Source organism: Hyla sarda, chromosome 11, assembly GCF_029499605.1.
Source record: "Hyla sarda isolate aHylSar1 chromosome 11, aHylSar1.hap1, whole genome shotgun sequence".
Lineage (NCBI taxonomy): Eukaryota > Metazoa > Chordata > Amphibia > Anura > Hylidae > Hyla > Hyla sarda.
The window spans coordinates 92,860,882-92,885,075 of record NC_079199.1 but is presented as its reverse complement, the minus strand read 5'-3'; the positions used below and the strand labels follow the sequence as shown (position 1 = coordinate 92,885,075).

Here is a 24,194-nt window from a genome sequence, read left to right as displayed (position 1 = left end):
CCACACTAAGCATGGACAACAGAAAGAGGAGAAGAGAACTGTCTGAGGACATGAGAACCAAAATTGTGGAAAAATATCAACAATCTCAAGGTTACCAGGTCCATCTCCTGAGATCTAGATTTGCCTTTGTCTACAGTGCGCAACATTATCAAGAAGTTTGCAACCCATGGCACTGTAGCTAATCTCTAGGCGTGAACGGAAGAGAAAAATTGATGAAAGGTGTCAACGCAGGATAATCTGGATGGTGGATAAGCAGCCCCAAACAAGTTCCAAAGATATTCAAGCTGTCCTGCAGGCTCATGGAGCATCTATGTCAGCGCAAACTATCTGTTGACATTTAAATGAAATGAAACGCTATGGAGGAGACCCAGGAGGACCACACTATGGAGGAGACCCAGGAGGACCCCACTATGGAGGAGACTCAGGAGGACCCCACTATGGAGGAGACCCAGGAGGACCCCACTGCTGACACATAGACATAAAAAACCAAGACTGCATTTTGCCAAAATGAACTTGAGTAAGCCAAAATGCTTCTGGGAAAACATCTTGTGGACAGATGAGACCAAGATAAAACTTTTTGGTAAAGCACATCATTCTACTGTTTACCTAAAACGGAATGAGGCCTACAAAGAAAAGAACACAGTACCTACAGTGAAATATGGGGGAGGGTCAATGATGTTTTGGGTTGTTTTGCTGCCTCTGGCACTGGGGGCCTTGAATGTGTACAAGGCATCATGAAATCTGAGGATTACCAACGGATTTTGGGTCACACTGTACATCCCAGTGTCAGAAAGCTGGGTTTGTGTCCAAGATCTTGGGTCTTCCAGCAGGACAGTGACCCCAAACATATGTCAAAAAGCCCCCAGAAATGGATGGCAACAAAGCGCTGGAGAGTTCTGAAGTGGCAGCAATGAGTCAGATCTAAATCCCATTGATCACCTGTGGAGAGATCTTAAAATTGCTGTTGGGAAAAGGCGCCGTCCAATAAGAGAGACCGGGAGCAGTTTGTAAAGGAAGAGTGGTCCAACATCCCGGCTGAGAGGTGTAAGAAGCTTATTGATGGTTATAGGAAGAAACTGATTTCAGTTATTTTTTTTCCAAAGGGTGTGCAACCAAATATTAAGTTAAGGGTGCCAATAATTTTGTCCAGCCCATTTTTGGAGTTTGGTGACATTATGTCCAATTTGCTTTATTTCCTTCCCTAACATTTGTTACTGTAATCCTTTTCTGTGAGAAATACTTCATTTTCTAGAAAAATTTCAGGGGTGCCAACATTTACGGACATGACTGTATAACAGGGGGCATTATTATATATCGGGTCTTTATGATATATCAGGGAACATTATTATAAATCAGTGGGCATTACTATATATCAGGGGCCATTATTGTATATCAAAGGAAATTCTATATCAGAGGCATTATTTTATATCAGAAGACATTATTCTATATCAGGAGGAACTATTATATATCAGGGGACATTCTTATATGTCGGGAGGAATTATATATCAGGGGAGCATTATTATATATCTGGGAGAATAATCTATAAGGATACATTACTATGTGTCTGGGAGCATTAATATATATCAAGGGGCATTATTGTACATCAGGGAGACATTACTATATATCTGGGTACACAATTACATATGAGGGAACATTATTATATATCTGGAAGAATAATATATAAGGATACATTACTATGTGTCTGGGAGCATTATTATATATCAGGACACATAATTATACATCAGGGAGACATTATTATATATCAGAGTACACAATTACATATGAGGGAACATTATTATATATCAGGACACATACTTATATATCAGGGAACATTATTATATATCAGGACACATACTTATATATCAGGGAGCATTATTATATATCAGGGAACATTATTATATATCAGGACACATAATTATATATCAGGGAGCATTATTATATATCATAGGGAATTACTATATATCGGGACATTTTTATATGTCACGGGGACAAAATTATTTATCCGGAGATATATGAGGATAATTGTATATCAGGGGACAATATTGTATATGATAGGTCATTATTATATATCAGGGGGACAATAATATATATATATATCAGGGGGGCATTTCTTTATAACAGGTGGCTATATTATAAAACAGGGGACATTATTATTTATCAGGGGCATTATTATATATCAGAGGACCTAATAGAGTAATCTTGGGTTGGGGTAGCTATAGTGTGATGACTAAGGGTGGCAGGTATGATGTACTGGTGATGCCAGGAGTGTTATCCACCACACTAGAGGAAGCGCTGTGAAACAGTCTGTCCCGGTCCGGCCCTCCACCTCCACTACTGCACCTGCTTGCCACCATTGGAACGCCTGAATAATGCCACGTTGTATGTTGAGTGCTGTCCTGTCTTCTGTATTAGCATTAACCACTACACTACCATGGATAAGTGGTTGCTTGTGCCAGGGACCGGGCAATAAAGCACCTCAAATTTTTGGGAACTAACAGTCACTGACTCTGTTCTTCACTCAGGCAATCCTATGTTAGGGCTTACTGCCAGAGTGAAATAGTATGGACCGGAGTTGCCTGAGGCTTTCTCTCTCATATCCTCTTCTTTTGCAAATGGAGCCCGTCTGCTCACTTGGCTCTTCTCCCCACTGCAGACTTGCAGTCTGAACTGGAATGGACAGACTTGATGTACGACTTGGTCGACGGGATCATGTGAAGTGTGTTGTTGCTCAGGAACAGATTGCAGGATTTGAGTATCTTAGGGTGAGGGACAGGTTCCAATCCTTCCATGAAAATATTCTTCCAAACAGCGCCACTCTTGCCCACAGGGTGTGTTAAGTATTGCCAGACCCTCATAGCCTATTGGAAGAATCGCACTATTGATGATTTGTTATATAAAACTTCCATTTCGCAACCAGAATGTAATTGGCTTGCAGATAGCGGCCCGCCATTTTAAAACCTACAAAAGCAATTTTGCTGTGCATGTCATTACATACCTGTGGGGTTTTTACTACATGCTGGGCAAATGTTTGTCAGGTTTAGAGAAGAATGTTGGCATAGAATCGCTGGTGCACGCCTATGAAGGTGTGGACATTCCATTGCGACATATCTCCTGTCCTGAACAAGTGCTCTGGGCACAAAACGGCCATTGCCAGTGACCCACCTGTGCAGTATCTACAGTAAAGCAAGAGGACTGTGAAGAGTATTGGTGAGTTCCTCTATCTTTGCCCCTTTGCCGAGTTATTGCCTTGGGGCTGCTGTTATACTGTTATATATATGTATATTAGCCTTACAAGGGGGGTGGGGGGGGGGAGTGTGTATGTGTGTATATATATATATATATATATATATATATATATATATATATGTATATATATATATATATAGGCCCTGTATGGAAGGGTTGTTATGTATGTATATTGGATTTATATGGGTAGAGGGGGTGGGAGAGTTTATATATGTATACTGGCCTTGCATGAGAGGGGAGGAGGGTTTATATATGCATATTGGTCCTGCATAGGGGGAAAGTTTTATACGTATATTGAAATTGGTCCTACATGGGGGGGGGGGGAGGATTATATATGTATATTGGTCCTGCATGGGAGGAGAATTTATATATGTATATTGGATCTGCATGGGAGGGGAGGGAGTTTATATATGTATATTGACCATACATGGGAGGAGAGTTATATATGTATATTGGCTTTACTTTGGAGGGGGTGGTTATGTATATTGGCCCTGCATAGGGGGAGAGTTTATATACGTATATTCGTCCTGCGTGGGTGGAGAGTAATATATGTATATTGGCTCTTCATGGGGGTTTATATATGTAAATTGGCCCTACGTGGAAGAGGAAGGGGGTTTATACATGTATATTGGCTCTGCCTGGGGGGAGAGTTTATATATGTATATTAACCCTTATGTGGGGGAATTTTATGTATGTATATTGGCCCTGTATGGGAGGAAAGGGAGTTTATATATAGATATATATTGGCCCTGTATGGGAGGGGAGGGAGTTTATATATGTATATTAACCCTTATGTGTGGGGGGGGAGTTTATGTAGGTATGTATATTGGACCTGTATGGGGGGAGGAGGGTGGTTTACATGTATATTCCAGGCTTCCCAAAAGGCTATTATGGACCATAATGCACACTAGAGGGCAGTCAGCAGCAGGACCTACAATATGCTAAAACTATAGGTGTCTCCGACCCTTTTCCACTGCTCTGGATTTACTAACTCCTATTGACTTTGATGGGAATTGCACAAACTTATCTGCTTTCCTAACTCTTGGAGTTATGTAAACAATGTAGCTCGTGGTGCTAAACCATCTGCGCAAGACCCATTAAAGTCAAAAATTCCCTAAGGCTCTATACAGGTTGGTCCTGAAAGGGTTAGAGGGGAATTCCAGATCAGGCCTGTATCACATTCATGCTCTTAATATATAGTTTGCAAAGTAGAAACACGGTAGAAGCACTGCATAATGTCCCGTAATAGACCACCTGTACCTGGAGAGGTGCCGAGATGTAAAAGCCGCAATCCTAATGTCAGTCTTTCGATGCTCAGGTCCAGTGGAAGCCGCGTGTGTGGCGAAACAGTCATTGGCCTATTCCCCCGTCTCCACTCCCGATGTCTGTGTATCCCCATGTTTGAATAAAGAAGAAATTTGATGTCAGCGTATCGAGTGCCGTGAGTCTTCTTTCTCTTGGTTTGGAATGATCCTAATATATAGTAACATACTGCACTGTATGTGAGATGTAGATCCCTGCAGCCATTGTGTTTGTGAGTCCACATGTTGTAGGTGCTTAGTCCCTCCCCTGAGGATGCTAATAGAAAATAAATAGTCCAGCACCAATGGGGAGACATTGCTGCTTATATACATCATTATATTCATCACATATATGGTGGATAATGGGACTCCTGTAATAAATTCTGATTCCTCTGGTAACACACACAGCTCATAAACAGAGGGGTCATCTTATATATGGCAGACAATGGCCTCTGGGACCCCTGATATTTGTGGCATTTCCATGTGTGCATAGTTCTTTTGAATAGAATTGTATTTGCTCAATCTTAACTTAATTTATATGTGGACAAGAAAGATTCAAGTTGCCCTGAGACATATAAGAAAACGAAAATGCTCAGTCCACATAAAAACATAGAATGTGTCTGCAGATAAGAACCATTTTGTCCATCTAGTCTGCCCAATAGAGGACAAAAGAGGACACAGAAGAGGCGGGGTTTCAGTAAGCCCACACAAAAGTAGCTTTTAAGGGGGCATTCCTGGATATTTTGTGGTGCATTTCCAGACAGTCTCACATTTTTTTTTTTTAAATGTTGGCAGCTTTGGTATATCCCATAAGTCAGCAAAAATCAACCACCATAAGACCACCCACAAGAAACAACCTAGCCATTATATTGATACCAATATACAACCTACAATCCAGCTAACACAATAATGGTGCCAATCTACTTAGCACATACAAAACCTACAAACGATGGACACCAGAAAATTATACAAAACACTTTATTATACTCAAAATCACATACTGACAAAAATAGCCCCCCAAACTGGACATGTGTTTTGATTCTTTGTTGGGAACACAGGAGTCTGTGAGTGCATGCCACCACAATCTCAACCCGTGTTTTGGACTCAAAATGCCCATCTGCTGTTCCCATCTATGCTAAGGAGCAATGAGTTGTTCATTGTATTCGCCTACAGTTTGTACTTGACTATGCACCATCTGTTCATCAGAATGATCCTTTTCTAGTCCTTTTTCTTGGTGATTCGTTTACCCTGACCGGATTCCTTTCCTCTGAATGGTGTTGCTGAATGGCAATATCCTTACAGATTTCTTTATGCCGTCTATGCTGAGCGGGCATTTCCTGTTGGCACGGCACATCAATGGAAGTTTTAAAGAAGAAGACGACGGTTTATGAAGATCATTCTATTGAAAAACTGGCAGTGGCAGGGGAGTGGGACATGTAAGTACCTGTTTGCAATGGACTATGCAGAAGCATAGTAAATTATCAATAATGCCCGGGCAACCCCTTTAATATCTGTTATGTTTTCCTAAGATTTGAACCTGTAGTGCGGTTTTTATCTCTTGGTTTCTAAGGCTGTATACAATAGGATTGAACATTGGGGTAACCACGGTGTATAAAAGGGACAAGATCTTATTGAGGTTTAGTGAGGAGATGTTGGTGGGTACAACATAGACAGCAAATAGTGTCCCATAATACAAGGATACCACAGTTAGGTGTGAGCTACAAGTGGAGAAAGCCTTCTGCCTCCCAGATGAGGATGAAATGCGTACAATACTCAAGAAGATGGAGATGTAACTTGCCATTATGAAGAGAAATGGTAACACCACAATGGGGACAGAACAAACATATAGTTCGATTTTTACAAGAGATGTATCCGAGCAAGAGAGTTCCAAAAGAGGAGAAATATCACAGAAGAAATGATCGATCACATTGGATCCACAAAACCAGAGCCTGCATACCAGGAGAAGTGAACTCAGGGTCACCACCAAACTTAAGAACCACGATGAAGCCACAAGAAGAACCTGGAGACGTGAGTTCATCACCGCAGTGTACCGTAATGGATTGCATATGGCCAAGTATCGATCATAGGACATCATAGTAAGAAGAAATGACTCTGAAGTTGCCGAAAAGCCAAAAACATGATACTGGGCAATGCAGCCTGCCACCGACAGAGTACTGCCTTCTTGTAGGATGACTTGAAGCATGTTCGGCAAGACGTTGGTAGTAAACACCGTGTCACAGAATGACAAGTGGCTGAGGAAAAAGTACATGGGGGACCGTAGAAATCTACTGAATAGAACTAAAGTGATGATCAGTAGGTTACCACCCAACGATACAACATAAACTACGAGAAGCAAAGTGAATAGGAGGAACCTAAAGATACCAAGGTTTCCGAAACCTAACAAGTAGAACTCTACAACGTTGGTTTGGTTGGTTGCACTCATGGATGTGGCTATACCAGGAAGAAAGACAAATATTAGTTTCACACTACAGAATAACATAGTAAAAAAATATGATTGACGTTTTGGATTGGATGTAGACAAGAGTAGATTTCTGCAAATAAATGTGTACAGATTTGCTGCAGATTTTTTCCACAATTCATTTTAGTTAGGACTGTTGTTTTGGAATTAAAAAAAACTTTGGGAATTATTGGATGCAGACTTGCCTACGGCTAGGTGGGACGAGGCCAATTTCTGGATACTGATGGACATGTTTAAAGGGGTACTCAGCGTTTGGAACAAAATGAACGAATGATTAGAGCCGGCGCCGGGAACTTGTGACGTCATAGCCCCGCCCCCTCATGATGTCACACCCCATCCCCTCAATGCACGTCTATGGGAGGGGGCATGACAGCTGCCACGCCCCCTCCTATAGACTTGAATTGAGGGGGTGGGGCGTGACGTCATGAGGGGGCGGGGCTATGATGTCACAAGCTCCCGGCGCCGGCTTTAAGCGTTTGGAACATTTTATTCCAAACGCTGAGCGACGGAGTACCCCTTTAATAGCTTTTAGGAACAGCCATGAGTGTAACATAGGTCAGCATTGTTGTACTGAGACATTATGGCCCTAGGTGGATTTTATAATATCCTCACAATGAAACACATAAAATACACTTCAGATAGCAACTTATTAAAAAAAAAAGAAAAAAAAATACATGGTCATTCCCCTGCTTTATAATAAAAGACATTTTGTGGAAAAATAAAGAAAATACTTTTTGTAGAAAAATACAATGAAAAAGAAAAAATACATAAGTACAATTTTTAAAAAAAAATATCTACACAGTAAAATTTTATAAAACAAACAAAACAACAAGATTCCTCTAGGAATTTATAAAATAAAAGGCCAAAAGAAGAGACTCAAAAACCATTGGCTGAGAATTTCCTGCCTGAAGCAAAGTTGAACCATTTGTAGTAAAATATTTTTGCATGGATTACATTTAAAGGGGTACTCCGGTGGAAAACATTTTTGTTTTTTAAATCAACTGGGGTCAGAAAGTTAAACAGATTTGTTAATTATTACTATTTAAAAATCGTAATCCTTCCAGTACTTATCAGCTGCCGTATGCTTCTCTTCTGTCTGATCACAGTGCTCTTTGCTGACACCTCTGTCAATGTCAGAAACTGTCCAGAGCAGGAGGGGTTTGTTATGGGGATTTGCTTCTGCTCTGGACAGTTCCTGACATGGACAGAGGTGTCAGCAGAGAGCACTGTGGTTAGACAGGACATAAATTCAAAAAGAAAAGAACTTCTTGTGGAGCATACAACAGCTGATAAGTACTGGAAGGAATAATATTTTTAAATAGAAGTAATTTACAAATCTGTATAACTTTCTGGCACCAGTTGATTTAAAAAAAAAAAAAATGTTTCCCACCGGAGTACCCCTTTAAACCCTAAAGTCCTTATTTCCTCATATCAGCCTCACAGGGATGTAGGAAGCTGGCACTGTGCTAAAAGTATATGGTGTTTCTTAACGTAACTCTTTTCATGCTTCTGGTCATTGGAGATTGTATTTTCCTATCTTCAATGTTGCATTATATTCTTCAGTGCAGCATATCCTTGGTTAAAAAACAAAAAATACCAAACCCCACACCTGGAAAGAATCCCAGGTTGGGGTACAAAACCCCTTTTATGGTGCACCCTCCCTTTTAAAACTTTACTTTTATTGATTTAAAAAAAAAAAAAAAAAAAACATATATAAATCTTGTGAGGTAAAAAGAAAATAGTGGTTTAAAAATCCAGCAGTTCTTCCCACACACTTTCCATCATAAGTACACCTCCAACTGGAGGTCTGAATTGAACCCTGCGCCTGCAGTGCTACAGGGCCACTGAATGAGGGTGCTGCCGCTCAACACCCCTGAAGACGTGACTGATGTCACAAAACATGTAGGGGAGGCAGTGTGTATATGTTTTAAACAGCAGCAGCACCCTCATTCAGTGGCCCTGTAGCACTGCAGGTGCAGGGTTCAATTCAGACCTCTAGTTGGAGGTCTACTTATGACGGAAAGTGTGTGCGAAGAACTGCTGGATTTTTAAACCACTATTTTCTTTTTCCCTCACAAGATTTATATATGTTTTTTTTTTATTTTTATTTTTTAAAGAAATCAATGAAAGTGAAGTTTTAAAAGGGAGGGTGCACCATAAAAGGGGTTTTGTACCCCAACCTGGGATTCTTTCCAGGTGTGGGGTTTGGTATTTTTTGTTGATTAATACCCCAGCACCATCTCCTGGGCATTGGTATCATTTGCATATCCTTGGTTGGGACAAAACCGTACCCTTATAGCTGTACAACAAAAGTAAAACCTCTTCAAAAGACCACCCACATTGAGAAGACCACCCTCTTATTCTGACCAGGTTTTCTGCAATTCCTTCTTTCATCTATTAAATATAATTAATTAATTCATTATAATTAGACATTTTACAAAGTGTCCATTTTCTTTGAGAAGATGACATCCAAAGAAAACGTTCAATGTTGGGTGATCTCAAGGCGTTTTGACTGTATTTAGATTTTTCTATGTTTTCACTCAACTTGACCAGTGTGTTCTCTCCACCAGGACTTTAGACTCTAAAAACAACGGTAGCATAATTTAGTGAAAAATTGCACTATACCTATTGGCCACTTTAGAGCCCAAATTACCCACCCCTTAGAGTATAGCAGGAACAACCCCACCATAGTTTATACCCACAAGCAACCAGCCAATTCAAGACCCCTTGTATACGGTCATTGTATGAGATGGTACTTACTGTACGTTACCATAATAAGTCTAGATTTGCTGTATTTGAATCATAATTTATGTTCTTACATTGTCGTAGGTAGCTATACTTTAAGATAACTTACTCTTTCTACATATCTCGATGGGAACAGTTTAGAGAGTTGTTGCGGCTCGATATCATTTCCTTAGAAACCCAGATGGAACTGTCTGTATATGACTTGTTCTGCGCGTCTAGAGTATTATAAATGATCCTATATACGAGACATTGGGGATTTATAGTAACCCAGAGAATTCCTACAAGGGCCTCTGGGGTAATTATTCAAACAATGGAAAAACATTGACATCTATTTAGAGAACACTAACAAATTCAGGTTTTCGTTATCCTAAAATAGAGCGTCCAGTGCCTGTGGGTAAAGAATTATAGCGGGGAGACGATATGTTGGCTGTTGGTCATCCTGTTGACCTCTTTGATACCTTAACATGGTAAATTACTCTATAACATTGGAGATAGTAGATATGTCAAATGTCAAACTGAAATCTATAGGTATTGGTGTCTTCTGGTGGTATCAACATGATTTATATTCAAGACCTTGGTTGCTCCTTTGATGTAAATTACTTGAATTTAGAAATATTAAAGGGGTATAAAAACATTTTATCCCCTATCCAAAGAATAGGGGATAAGATGTGTGATGGCGGGGGGGGGGGGGGGGGGGGGGGCTGCTGCTGAGACCTCCCTGCAGCACCCTCATTTTATGCGGGTGCTGAATCTCCAGTTTCGGAAGGTTTCTGGGACTGGGGACGTGACGTCACGCCATGCCCCCTCCATTCATGTCTATGGGAGGGGGCGTGACGCCCCCTCCCATAGACATGAATGGAGGGGGCATGGCGTGACGTGGACAGAAGTGTCAGCAGAGAGCACTGTGATGGACGTCACGCCCCCTCCCATAGACATGAATGGAGGGGGCATGGCGTGACGTGGACAGAAGTGTCAGCAGAGAGCACTGTGATGGACGTCACGCCCCCTCCCATAGACATGAATGGAGGGGGCATGGCGTGACGTGGACAAAAGTGTCAGCAGAGAGCACTGTGATGGTCGTCACGCCCCCTCCCATAGACATGAATGGAGGGGCGTGGCTTGACATCACGTCCCCAGTCCCGGAGGTTTCTGAAACTGGAGATTCAGCACCCGCATAGAATGTAGGTGATAACATGTTTTTGCCCGGAATACCCCTTTAAGCCTTCAAGTACTTATCAGCTGCTGTATGCTCCAGAGGAATTTATGTAGTTCTTTCCAGTCTGATGACCATGGTGCTCTCTGCTGCCACCTCTGTCCATGTCAGTAACTGTCCAGAGGATAGGTTTGCTATGACGATTTGCTCCTGCTCTGGACAGTCCCTGACATGAACAGAGGTGTCAGCAGAGAGCACTGTGGAGAGACTGGAAATAACTACACAACTTCCTCTGGAGCTGAACTGGCACCGCACAGCACCTATTATGAGAATGTGTGGGAATCTGAGGAGGCCTGCACCCCACCATCTCCTGATAACATAAAGAAATACCATGAGCCATCTTATGATGAGACCTCCAACGTTTATTAGTAATTCTCAGCTGCCATGAAGTCAAAGGAAAATATAGATGCTGTAGACCACCTTGTCCTTGAGGTTAATGGCAGACCAGGCTCTGCTCTAGTGGACATGTAGTCATGAATGGTGGTCGCCTATTTGTTCGCCTTTATAAAGAGAGCTGTTAAAAAAAACAAAAAAAAAAAAAACATTAGGCCATTATATTATGAGGACCAAAGTATAAGTCCCAAAAACATGTGGAGTAAATATGTGGAATGTATGGCCCCCAAGTGATGTCAGAGCTAACACACTGCAAGCTGTAAACCTGTATCACTACGATACATCAGTGTCCTTCCTGCAAGTGCTTTGCACCAAAAGTGGTGCTCATGTTTAGTAAATGCAGAAATTTGAACACAAGATCGGCCATAACACTGACTATGAGAAGAAAGGGACATATGTATTCTGGTTAGTCACCTGTGGCTTCTGCATGTAGTATTACACCATCGTAACTTTGGATATGACATCTTGAATAAACCTTTCGTCCTTCAATTTTGTCCACGTGGCTGTCCACAAACAAGGTGCATCTCAGGGGTATGGGTCTGCCAAGTAAAATGTTACAAGAAGAAGTTGAGTCTCCTTTTAAGACTGTTGCTTAAAAATGAGTACAAAGGATATTGGAGCCCAATGTTAACCAAACAAACCTACAGTTGTGATATACCTGCCTGTTAAGCATCGCGCTCCAGCTGCACACGCCGGCCACGAGCTCTTTGTCCCTGCTGTCGGCAGGGCTGGGATTGGCATCGCAGGACACGCCTGCATGTGAGTCCCAGCCCGTCACTTACCATGCTCCTCTGACCCCTCCGCTGCGGCTTCTCAGCTCCGGTGCGTGTGTCCCCATCCCCTAGGGCGCGCACGTGCCGGAACTCTAAAATTTAAAGGGCCAGTGCGCCCATAATTAGGTTACACACCTGACACTTGTCTATAAGTTCTTGCACCTCCCCCTCTTCCCTGCCGGATCTTCAGTGCCACTAACCTGAGATTAACCTTTCCATTTTGCCTGTTTGCCTTGTCCGTGTATCCAGACCTTCCCGCTACGTTATTTGACTTTGCACCTTTGCCGCCTGCCCTGACCTTCTGCTATGTCTGACTACGCCACTGCCTTACCCTTCGGTACCTTGCCTTGCCAGTTACTTGTGTGCTCGAGCCGTGTCGGGGGTAGCGACCTGGGTGCCGCCTGCTGCAGCAAGCCCATCTTGCCTTGCGACGGGGTCTGGTGAAGAACAGGGGCACCTTAGACTCCGCTCCCCGATACGGTCTGAGTCATCAGCCACACAGGTTAGAGGATCCACATCCAGCTCCGTAACAGCAAGATCTGGCCATGGATGCCACTGTGGTCCCGCTGCCTGATAATCCAGATCTCGCTTCCATTGTGGCACTCCAGTCACAGCAGTTGGCCCAGCAGGCACAGCAGTTGAGCCAGTTGTCCACCATGATGCAGCAGTTACTCACTGCTCAACAACAACCGCCAAAGCCACAGCCTCCTGCTCCGGTTTTGCCTCCTGCTCCTGCAGTCGCCTCCGGATCAAAACTCTGCTTCTCTCTTCCAGAGAAATATGAGGGGGATCCCAAGTCCTGTCATGGTTTCATGACTCAGTGTTCCATGCACATAGAACTCAAGGCGGAACAGTTTCCTACAGAACGAGCAAAGATAGCCTTTGTCATCAGTCTCTTAACTGGAAGGGCTTTGGCCTGGGCAACTCCACTTTGGGATCGTAGTGATGTTCTCACTACTAATCTCCAGGCATTCCTGTCGTAATCTTGTGGTGTCTACAAAGAACCTGCCCGAGCTTCCTCCACTGAGTCGGCATTGCTGAGTCTATCTCAGGGCAACTCCTCTGTAGGCGAGTATGTCATACGATTTCGTGCCCTGGCATTAGAGTTATCATGGAATAATGAAGCTCTTTGCGCTACCTTTAAGAGAGGATTATCAAGTCATATCAAGGATGTCCTCGCTGCCTGGGAATTGCCTTCTAACCTGAATGAAATAATACAGTTGGCATACCGGATTGATTTCCATTTCTCTGAGCGACCTGAGGAACTACGCCAAGAAAGGGAGCCTGCACGACCTTGGCACCTGTTTTCCAGCAACCACCGTAACATTCTATGTTGCCTCCCGCAGTGGAGATTATGTAGGTGGATCGGTCTCGCATGACCCTGCAGGAAAGAACTCACCGACGAAATGAGAATCTTTGCCTATACTGCGCCAGTGCAGATCACTTCCTCAAGGATTGTCCTCTGCGTTCACAGTCACAGGGAAATGCTCGCACCTAGGGTTTGTAAGAGAAAGGCCTCCCTAGGTGTGAATGCCACCTCTCCACGCTTAAATTTGATGGTTCAGCTTTTTCTACCCTCCAAAGAGATCATCTCTGTTCTTGCCTTTCTGGACTCTGGCTCAGCAGGACTTCAACTTCATTGATGCCTCCTTAGTACATAGGTATCATCTGCCTGTGTCCCGCCTGTTAAAGCCTCTGTACATCTCTACGGTCAATGGAGATAAACTGGACTGTACTGTGCTATATCGCACCGAACCTTTGTCTATGAAGGTTGTACTCTTGCATAAGGAGAACTTGTCCTCTATGTACTACCTCATTGTACTTCTCCTCTCTTGCTTGGTCTACCTTGGTTGCAGCTCCATACCTCGCAGCTGGATTGGAAAACTGGAGAAGTTCTTCGCTGGGTCCGCAGTGTAACAAGCACTGTGTTCATATACATTTGTCTAAGTTGGAGCCTTCATCTTCTTGTCCCCTTCTCGGGTTGCCTTCATTCCTCCAGGACTTTCCTGATGTCTTCAGTGAAAAGCAAGCTGAAGTTTTTCCTCCACATCATCCCTACATTTGTCCTATTGACTTATTGCCCGGCACCACTTCTCCCAGGGGCAGAATTTACCCTTTGTCTGTCCTAGAGACTCTGGCCATGTCTAATTACATCCAGGAGAACCTTCAGAAGGGGTTTATCAGGAAATCCTCTTCCCCTGCCGGAGCTGGCTTCTTCTTTGTGGAAAAAAAAGGCGGGTCCTTGCGACCTTGCATTGACTACCGAGGTTTGAATAAAATTACAGTAAATAACGCTACCCACTTCCTTTAATCTCGGGGTTATTTGATTGCCTGTGAGGTGCCAGGATTTTTTCTAAACTAGACCTCTGTGGGGCCTATAATCTGATTCGTATATGTGAAGGGGGCGAATGGAAGACTGCGTTTAATACTAGTGACAGACATTTTGAATATCTTGTGATGCCATTCGGACTCTGTAATGCCCCAGCAGTTTTCCAGGAGTTTGTCAATGATATTTTCCATGACCTCCTGTACTTCTGTGTTGTTGTTTATTTGGATGACATACTTATCTACTCGCCCAATGTCCAGTCTCATCGCTCTTACCAAGTGTTACAGCATCTCTGAGAAAATCATCTCTATGCTAAATGTACTTTTGAAAAGACTAGCCTCCCTTTTCTGGGCTATATATATTGTTACCAGTCAAGGTCTTCACATGGATCCCAAGTTATTTGCAGTTCTGGACTGGCCCCAACCTAATGGTCTGAAAGCGATTCAGCGCTTCCTCGGCTTTGGCAATTCATTCCTCATTACGCCACTCTGGTAGCTCCCATCGTTGCATGCACCAAGAAGACTGCTAATCCAACATTTTGGACTCCCGAGGCTGAAGAAGTGTTTAAACCGTTAATGTCCGCCTTCGCATCTGCTCGTGTTCTATCCAGACCCGATCCAAGCAAACCGTTTTTCTTGGAAGTGGATGCTTCTTCACAGGGAGCCGGCCAGCCAGGGAATGGCGCGTAATGCTGCCCAATTTCCCGTCAGGAGCCATCCCTCCTACTACTACTCCCATCATGAAACAGATTCTGTGGGGTAAAGTTTATAAAACAGTACAGAACCGTGCACAAAATGTGGTTGACCATGGATTTGTGTATGGAAAAAATGCTCAAAACCATATAGTACAAAAACTTACAGGACCAGATACATCTAGTTGTGTAAGTTTTTGTATGGTAGGTCAATGTATACGGTTTACTATATGGTTGTATATGGTTTTCTAATGGAAAAGGTATAAGGCAACTGCATAGCAAAATTGTGTTGTGAATGCACCCTTAAACTTTTTGTATACAGCATCCAAGGAAGAAATAGTCTACAATTCCATTAATTATAGACAAAATGGTAGGGTAAACACCTTCTTATATCTTTAGGAAACATGGCGTCTAAGGGAAAGCAAAGATTCTGGTCAAGGCAGCAGACGGGCCTGGCTCTGCCTATAGGCAAAATAGGCAGCTGCCTATAGCGCCTTCTTGATGGGTGCTCCACTTTGCCTGCTGCAATAAAGTTAGCCAGCATCCGAAGCACCCACCCATCTGAAGCACCTGCCCATTAGGAAAACCCTGCCAAGCTACCCCCACCCGTACTATAATAATCAGCATTTTTCAGCCTGCTGGAGGAGCACAGCGCCACCTCCGAGGCAGACATCGGCGATCACTAAGTTCAGGTCCTTCAAACATCCTGACATCCCGTGCGCCTCCACACATCGGGAGGAGCCAATGGGCAGGGTCAAAGGGCGGCAAAATTAGTTTTCGCCTAGGGTGGCAAAAATCCTTGCACCAGGCCTGGCAGCAGAACATTAGAGAGAGAGTAGAGGAAGCATAATTTCCCAATTAAACAGGGATTGGCAAGGTCGAAACAAGAACATCAAATCTAATAAAAGATGTAAAAGAAAAATGGGAAGCAAGAACTAAGACAAGAGACAATACGACCAAAGGGAAGCAACAAGAGGAGGAGTAATAAGGGGAATCGGAAGGGTAAGGAGAAGAGGAGGTCCTTTTGGGTGTCAGCAATGTAGAATAAATCCCATGGGTCCCAGATGGTCAGAAAAGTATCCAATTTATTATTTAGGATGACTGTAATGTATCTTAAGGGTCCGACCTCCATAATATAGGCATCAAGATCCAACCAGGTGGGAGGAGCCTGTAGTCACCATGCCCAAGGGATAAGTCTTTTCAAAGAAACATTGAGTAAGTAGATCACTGGGTATAGGGCAGAGATCTCCAAACTGTCGACCTCCAGATGTTGCAAAACTACAACTCCCAACATGCCCGGACAGCCGTTGGCTGTCCGGGCATGTTGGGAGTTGTAGTTTTGCAACATCTGGCGGTTTACAGTTTGGAGACCACTGGTCTAGGGGGATTCTTAAAAGTGGACATGCACTCACTGAATAGAAATAGACATAGTGAGAAAATCGATCTATCACCTACTTGTGGTAGGTGATGTTGAGATTAGCCGTCATGACGCTACCGCATGTATACACAGCGCCCGCTCCAGCTGTACTGTCGATTATTGTGGCAATGCAACCTCCATGGGCATACCTGTAAGAAAATATCATAGTATGGAGTATAAGAAGCAGAATGTGCTATTTTAGCACACATACAGGGGCGTATACTATACTTCATTCAATCCCACAAAAAAAAAATGGACTCTATCATGACCCAGTAGTTAGGTAAGGGTGGGTTCACACTACGTTTGTAGTGTACGGTTGCTGGATCCGGTTGGGAGGGGCGAAAACCGTCCGCTCCCGTATCCCAGCCGCATCCGGTCCGAATCCCATTCATTTTAATGAGCCGACCGGAGTAAAATGCTGACTCCGGTTGTCTCATTTTTCCCCGTATACGGTTTTCTCACCGGACCAAAAACCCTGGTATACCACGGTTTTAGGTCCGGTCAGAAAACCGTATTTGGGGCAAAAATTAGACAACCAGTCAGCATTTTACTCCGGTCGGCTCATTGAAATGAATGGGGTTCGGGCCGGATCTGGCTGGGATACGGGAGCGAACGGTTTTCGCCCCTCCCAACCGGATCCAGCAACCGTACAACGTAGTGTGAACCCACTAACAGGGATTATTTTCTTAAATTTTTCACTCGTAAAGCTCTAAAGTCAATACTTCACTTCACTCAGAGATCAACCATAACATTTTTGCCGCAATGTAGATTTCTCTTCAGAAAGCTTGTGATGTACATGTGGCGAGAACCCTGAATCGGCTGTCCACAGATGTACATTTGTAGGAGAATCTGGTGTGGTTTATAATCCAAAGTCATGTTCCAAGGCTCTTTAAATGGAAGAAAACCTATCCCGTATCCGAAGGATCGGGGCTAAGTATTAGATCGCGGGGGTCTGAGCGCTGGGCCCCCCCCCCCCCCCCCCCCCGCAATCTCCTGTTTGGAGTCCCGGCTCTACTTCACAGTGGCGCTTCACTACCACCACCCAAATCGGGGGCTGCCATGCCCCCTCCATATAGCTCTTTGGGAGAGCCGTTCGGCAATCTTCGGCTCTCTCTTAGAGCTATATAGAGGGGGCGTGGCGGCCCCCGCGTCAGGCAGGGGTTGTGACGCGTCGCTGTGTAGGAGAGCCGGGACTCCAAACAGGAGATCGTGGGGGGGGCCCAGCGATCTCCCCTCAAGATAGGGGACACATTTTTTTTCCCATTATACTTCTTCTTTAACCCCTTCATGACCCAGCCCATTTTCACCTTCATGACCTGGGCATTTTTTGAAAATCTGACCACTGTCACTTTAAACATTAATAACTCTGGAATGCTTTTACTTATCATTCTGATTCCGAGATTGTTTTTTCGTGACATATTCTACTTTATGTTATCGGTAAAATTTCACTGATATTTGTATCCTTTCTTGGTAAAAATCTAAAAATTTCATGAAAATTTTGAAAATTTTGCATTTTTCTAACTTTGAAAGTCTCTGCTTGAAAGGAAAATGGATATTCCAAATAAATTACATATTGATTCCCATATACAATATGTCTACTTTGTGTTTGCATTAAAAAATTGACAAGTTTTTACTTTTGGAAGACACCAGAGGGCTTCAAAGTTCCGCAGCAATTTTCCAATTTTTCTCAAGATTTTCAAAATCGTATTTTTTCAGGGCCCAGTTCAGGTTGGAAGTGGATTTTAAGGATCTTCATATTAGAAATACCCCATAAATGACCCCATTATAAAAACTGCACCCCCCAAAGTATTCAAAATTACATTCAGTAAGTGTTTTAACCCTTTAGGTGTTTCACAGGAATAGCAGCAAAGTGAAGGAGAAAATTCTAAATCTTCATTTTTTACACTCGCATTTTCTTGTAGACCCAATTTTTGAATTTTTACAAGGGGTAAAAGGAGAGAAATCACCCTAAAATTGGTAACCCAATTTCTCTTGTGTAAGGAAATACCTCATATGCATATGTAAAGTGTTCGGCGGGCGCAGTAGAGGGCTCAGAAGGGAAGGAGCGACAATGGGATTTTGGAGAGTGAGTTTTTCTGAAAGGGTTTTTGGGGGGCATGTCCCATTTAGGAAGCCCCTATGGTGCCAGAACAGTGGACCCCCCCACATGTGACCCCATTTTGGAAACTATACCCCTCATGGAATTTAATAAGGGGTGCAGTGAGCATTTACACCCCACTGGCGTTTGACAGATATTTGAAACAGTGGACTGTGCAAATCAAAAATTTTATTTTTCATTTTCACAGACCACTGTTCCAAAAATCTGTCATACACCAGTGGGGTGTAAATGCTCACTGCACCCCTTATTAAATTCCGTGAGGGGTGTAGTTTCCAAAATGGGGTCACATGTGGATATTTATTGTTTTGCGTTTGTCAGAACTGCTGTAACAATCAGCCACCCCTGTGCAAATCGCCTCAAATGTACATGGTGCACTCTCCCTTCTGGGCCTTGTTGTGCGCCCCCAGAGCACTTTGTGCCCACATATGGGGTATCTCTGTACTCAGGAGAAATTGCGTTACAAATTTAGAGGGTCTTTTTTCCCTTTTACCTCTTGTGAAAATGAAAAGTATAGGGCAACACCAGCATGTCAGTGTAAAAAAAATTTTTTTTTACACTAACATGCTGGTGTAGACCCCAACTTCACCTTTTCATAAGGGGTTAAAGAAGAAAAAGCCCCCCAAAATTTGTAAGTCAATTTCTCCCGAGTACGGCGATACCCCATATGTGTCCCAAAACTGTTGCCCTGAAATACGACAGGGCTCCAAAGTGAGAGAGCGCCATGCGCATTTGAGGCCTGAATTAGGGATTTGCATAGGGGTGGACATAGGGGTATTCTACGCCAGTGATTCCCAAACAGGGTGCCTCCAGCTGTTGCAAAACTCCCAGCATGCCTGGACAGTCAATGGCTGTCCGGCAATACTGGGAGTTATTATTTTGCAACAGCTGGAGGCTCCGTTTTGGAAACAGTAGCGTACCAGACGTTTTTCATTTTTTTGGGGAGGGAGGGGGGCTGTGTAGGTGTATGTGTATATGTAGAGGTTCACAGCAAGTTTGCCGCTGGAAGTTTGAGCTGCAGCGCAAAATTTGCGCCATCTCAAACTTGCAGCACTCACTGTAAACCTCCGCCCATGTGAGTGTACCCTGTACATTCACATTGGGGGGAGGGGGCAAACATACAGCTGTTGCAAACTCCGAGCATGCCCTTTGGCTGTCCGTGCATGCTGGGAGTTGTAGTTTTGCAACAGCTGGAGGAACACTGGTTTGGAAACACTAAGTTAAGTAATAAACTTTCAAGTGTTTTGCAACCAAACTTAGTGTTTCCAAACCAGTGTGCCTCCAGCTGTTGCAAAACTACAACTCCCAGCATGCATGGTCTGTCAGTGCATGCTGGGAGTTATAGTTTTGCAACAATTGCAACAGCTGGAGGCACTGAGGTAGGAAACGGACAATGTTTCCCAACTAGTGTGCCTCCAGTTGTTGCAAAACTACAACTCCCAGCATGCCCAGACTGCCAAGGCATGCTGGAAGTTGTAGTTCGGCAATATCTGAAGGATCAGATGTTGCCGAACTACAACTTCCAGCATGCTTGGGCAGTCTGGGCATGCTGGGAGTTGTAGTTTTGCAACATCTGGAGGTCCACAGTTTGGAGACCACTGTATAATGGTCTCCAATCTGTGCTCTTCCAGATGTTAGAGAACTACAACTCCCAGCATGCCTGGACAGACTGAGCATGCTGAGATTTGTAGTTTTGCAACATCTGGAAGAGCACAGATTGGAGACCATTATACAGTGGTCTCCAAACTGTGGACCTCCAGATGTTGCAAAACTACAACTCCCAGCATGCCCAGAAAGCCAAAGGCTGTCTGGGCATGTTGGGAGTTGCAGTTTTGAAACTCTCAGAGGCAGCAGTGAGATCGCTTTACGGCGATCTCACTGCTGCCAATGAAGATGCCGCCCTGCTGCCGGAAACTCACCTCCGGGACGCAGCGCAGTATTCTGATAGCGAAACGCTGCTATCAGCTAGTCAGATTTGACCAGCTGATAGCAGCGATCGCTGGGGGGGGGGGTGGGGGATGAAACCCCCCGTGGTCGCACGGTAAGATGGCTAGCTATCAGTGATAGCCACCATCTTTCCGGGCGCTGCGGGATGCTGCGAGTATCGGCAGTAATGTTCATGACGTACCTGTATGTCATAGGTCGGGAAGGGGTTAAAGGGGTACTCCGGTGGAAAACTTTTTTTTTCAACTGGTGCCAGAAAGTTAAACAGATTTGTGAATTACTTCAATACAAAAATCTTAATCCTTCCAGTACTTATTATTTGCTGAATACTACAGAGGAAATTCTTTTCTTTTTGGAACACAGAGCTCTCTGCTGACATCATGACCACAGTGCTCTCTGCTGACATTTCTGTCCATTTTAAGAACTGTCCAGAGTAGGAGAAAATCCCCTTAGCAAACATATGCTGCTCTGGACAGTCCCTAAAATGGACAGAGGTGTCAGCAGAGAGCAATGTGCTTGTGATGTCAACAGAGAGCACTGTGTTCCAAAAAGAAAAGAATTTTCTCTGTAGTATTCATCAGCTAATAAGTACTGGAAGGATTAAAGGGGTTATCCACGAAAAAACTTTCTGGCTCCAGAAAGTTAAACAGATTTGTAAATTACTTCTATTACACAATCTTCATCCTTTCAGTACTTATGAGCTTCTGAAGTTGAGTTGTTCTTTTCTGTCTAAGTTCTCTCTGATGACACGTGTCTCGGGAACCGTCCAGAGTAGAAGCAAATCCGCATAGAAAACCTCTTCTACTCTGTGCAGTTCCCGAGACAGACAGAGATGTCAGCAGAGAGCACTGTTGCCAGACAGAAAACAACAACTCAACTTCAGCAGCTGATAATTATTGAAAGGATTAAGATTTTTTAATAGAAGTAATTTACAAACCTGTTTAACTTTCTGGCACCAGTTGATAAAAAAAAAAAAGTTTTCCACCGGAGTACCCCTTTAAGAGAGATATAACTTTTAGAGTAAAAGGAAGAAATGAAGAGAGTTCACTCACCGCAATAATCTGTGCTCTATTCTTTATTTCTGGGTACAGATAAAACATAGCAGTACGGCCGGGACGGACGCCACTGACGAAACCGAGGGGACAGTTGCTGTTTCACACCGCTACAGTTACTGTTTCACACCGCTATGGTGTTTCATCAGACTCTCTTTGGGGTGTGTGCAAATACATGTGTTACAACATTATATCATAAAACCAATAGTTTCTACATAATAAATAAACAACTTACTCAAACATGCTTAAAGGGGTACTCCGCTGGAAAACATCTTAACCCCTATCCAAAGGTTAGAAACAGCCACCCCTAGAGGGAACTTTAGATGCAGCTCTTGGGCATGGTGCCCGTTTATGACTACAGACAAAAACTTGGTGTTAGGTGTTGTTGTCATACCAGCTCAAGACTTCATTTGTACCACATTTGTTGTCGATGCCATTGTCTGCCGTGCATGCGGTTTTATGTCGGATGCACAAAAAAAAAGCATTAATTACCCGCTTTAGGGAACATGTGTATTCCCTGAAAACGGAGAAAGGGGCACCAAGGTTAATCTCCCATGGTGGGGATTCAAAATGCCTAAAAATGTTTGGCATTTTAAAGAGATATTCCAGGAAAAAAACTTTTTTTTTATATATATCAACTGGCTCCAGAAAGTTAAACAGATTTGTAAATTACTTCTATTAAAAAATCTTAATCCTTTTAGTACTTATGAGCTTCTGAAGTTAAGGTTGTTCTTTTCTGTCTAAGTGCTCTCTGATGAAACGTGTCTCGGGAAACACCCAGTTTAGAAGAGGTTTGCTATGGGGATTTGCTTCTAAACTGGGTGTTTCACGAGACACGTGTCATCAGAGAGCACTTAGACAGAAAAGAACAACCTTAACTTCAGAAGCTCAAAAGTACTGAAAGGATTAAGATTTTTTAATAGAAGTAATTTACAAATCTGTTTAACTTTCTGGAACCAGTTGATATATATAAAAAAAAAAGTTTTTTCCTGGATAACCCTTTAAAGGGTGTACTCCGCCCCTGGCATTTTATCCCCTATCCAAAGGATAGGGGATAAGATGTCAGATCCCCGGGGTCCCGCTGCTGGGGACCCCGGGGATCGCTGCTGCAGCACCCTGCCATCATTACTGCACAGAGCGAGTTCGCTCTGTGCGTAATGACGGGTGATACAGGGGACGGAGCAGCGTGATGTCATGGCTCCGCCCCTCATAACATCACGGCCCGTCCCCTTAATGCAAGTCTATGGCAGGGGGCGTGATGACCGCCACGCCCCCTTCCCATAGACTTTTATTGACGGGGGCGGGCCGTGACGTCACGATGCTCCGGCCCCTGTATTGCCCGTCATTACGTGCAGAGCGATCTCGCTCTGCGCAGTAATGATAGCGGGGTGCTGAAGCAGTGATCCCCGGGGTCCCCAGCAGCGGGACCCCGGGGATCTGACATCTTATCCCCTATCCTTTGGATAGGGGATAAGATGTCTAGGGGCGGAGTACCCCTTTAAGGGTGCTCCCGTAGGATGGCTTAGATCGACGAAAGCTGTTATTACAACATGAACAACTCACTCATGCTGTATTTGCGAGTGTGCTCCCGGACCCCTAGGGGTCCGGGAGCACACTAGCATATACAGCATGGGTGAGTTGCAACAGCACCATCACGTATGAGTGTTGTTTTTTATATATTAGGCTATCGTTGTGTTGTGGAGTGGTTGAGGATCTACAACCCATAGTGGTTTTACGTTTTGTGCGCCCTTGCCTTCCCTTGTGCCTAAAAGATTAAAGGGGTACTCCAGTGAAAAACGTATATATATATATATATATATATATATATATATATATATATATATATAAATATATATATATATTTTTTAATCAACTGGTGCCAGAAAGTTAAACAGATTTGTAAATGACTTCTATTAAAAAAATCTTAATCCTTCCTGTACTTATTAGCTGCTGAATACTACAGTGGAAATTCTTTTCCGTTTGAAACACAGTGCTCTCTGCTGCTGACATCTCTGTCCATTTTTAGGAACTGTCCAGGGTAAAAGGAAATCCCCCATAGCAAACATATGCTGTTCTGGACAGTTCATAAAATGGACAGTGATGTCAGCAGAGAGCACTGTGCTCATGATGTCAGCAGAGAGCTCTGTGTTTCACACGGAAAATAATTTCCAATGTAGTATTCAGCGGCTAATAAGTACAGGAAGGATTAAGATTTTTTAATAGAAGTCATTTACAAATCTGTTTAACTTTCTGGCACCAGTTGGGCACCAGTTGATTTAAAAAAAAAAAAAAAGTTTTTCACCGGAGTACCCCTTTAATGGTACAGCTATTGTACTCATATGTAAGTTACTATTATTGTTACATATTTACATTACTACTGCTGTATCCCCATCTTTTTGGTGGTGTCCTAGGTACGACCACTATGCTGTGCTACTTTTCTATCATGGAGCATACCATTTAGTCATATGAGGGGTCTCCTGGCTATTTGTTGTCTGTAT

The 24,194-nt window shown here is 43.4% G+C and overlaps 3 protein-coding genes across 6 annotated transcripts in view; 1 reads left to right on the top strand and 2 right to left on the bottom strand.

Annotated features, from left to right (window-relative positions):
• The first annotated feature begins 5,852 nt into the window (after positions 1 to 5,852).
• The window catches only part of LOC130295069 (intelectin-1-like), a 54,982-nt gene continuing 36,640 nt past the window's right edge, over positions 5,853 to 24,194 (top strand). Inside the window, exon 1 of the mRNA XM_056545327.1 lies at positions 5,853 to 5,983. Coding sequence (XP_056401302.1) covers positions 5,904 to 5,983 — 80 coding nt within the window. The 5' untranslated portion in view covers positions 5,853 to 5,903. The remainder of the gene's footprint in view (positions 5,984 to 24,194) is intronic.
• Positions 6,052 to 6,990, bottom strand: LOC130295215 (olfactory receptor 998-like). Its single transcript, XM_056545720.1, has one exon. The coding sequence runs from the start codon at positions 6,988 to 6,990 to the stop codon at positions 6,052 to 6,054; it is 939 nt and encodes a 312-aa protein (XP_056401695.1).
• The window catches only part of LOC130295072 (acyl-coenzyme A thioesterase THEM4-like), a 35,587-nt gene continuing 22,730 nt past the window's right edge, over positions 11,338 to 24,194 (bottom strand). Inside the window, exons 1-4 of one of the 4 annotated variants that reach the window (XR_008848693.1) lie at positions 21,697 to 21,831; positions 16,580 to 16,733; positions 11,792 to 11,916; positions 11,338 to 11,498 (exon numbers count right to left, since the gene is read on the bottom strand). Coding sequence is in view for 1 of the 4 variants with exons in the window: in XM_056545331.1 (XP_056401306.1) it covers positions 11,473 to 11,498; positions 11,792 to 11,916; positions 16,623 to 16,733 (262 nt within the window). In the remaining 3 variants the exon portion in view is untranslated. Of the gene's footprint in view, positions 11,499 to 11,791; positions 11,917 to 16,579; positions 16,734 to 21,696; positions 21,832 to 24,194 lie in introns of those variants that run through there. The other 3 variants (XR_008848692.1, XR_008848694.1, XM_056545331.1) reach the window with 3 other exon arrangements.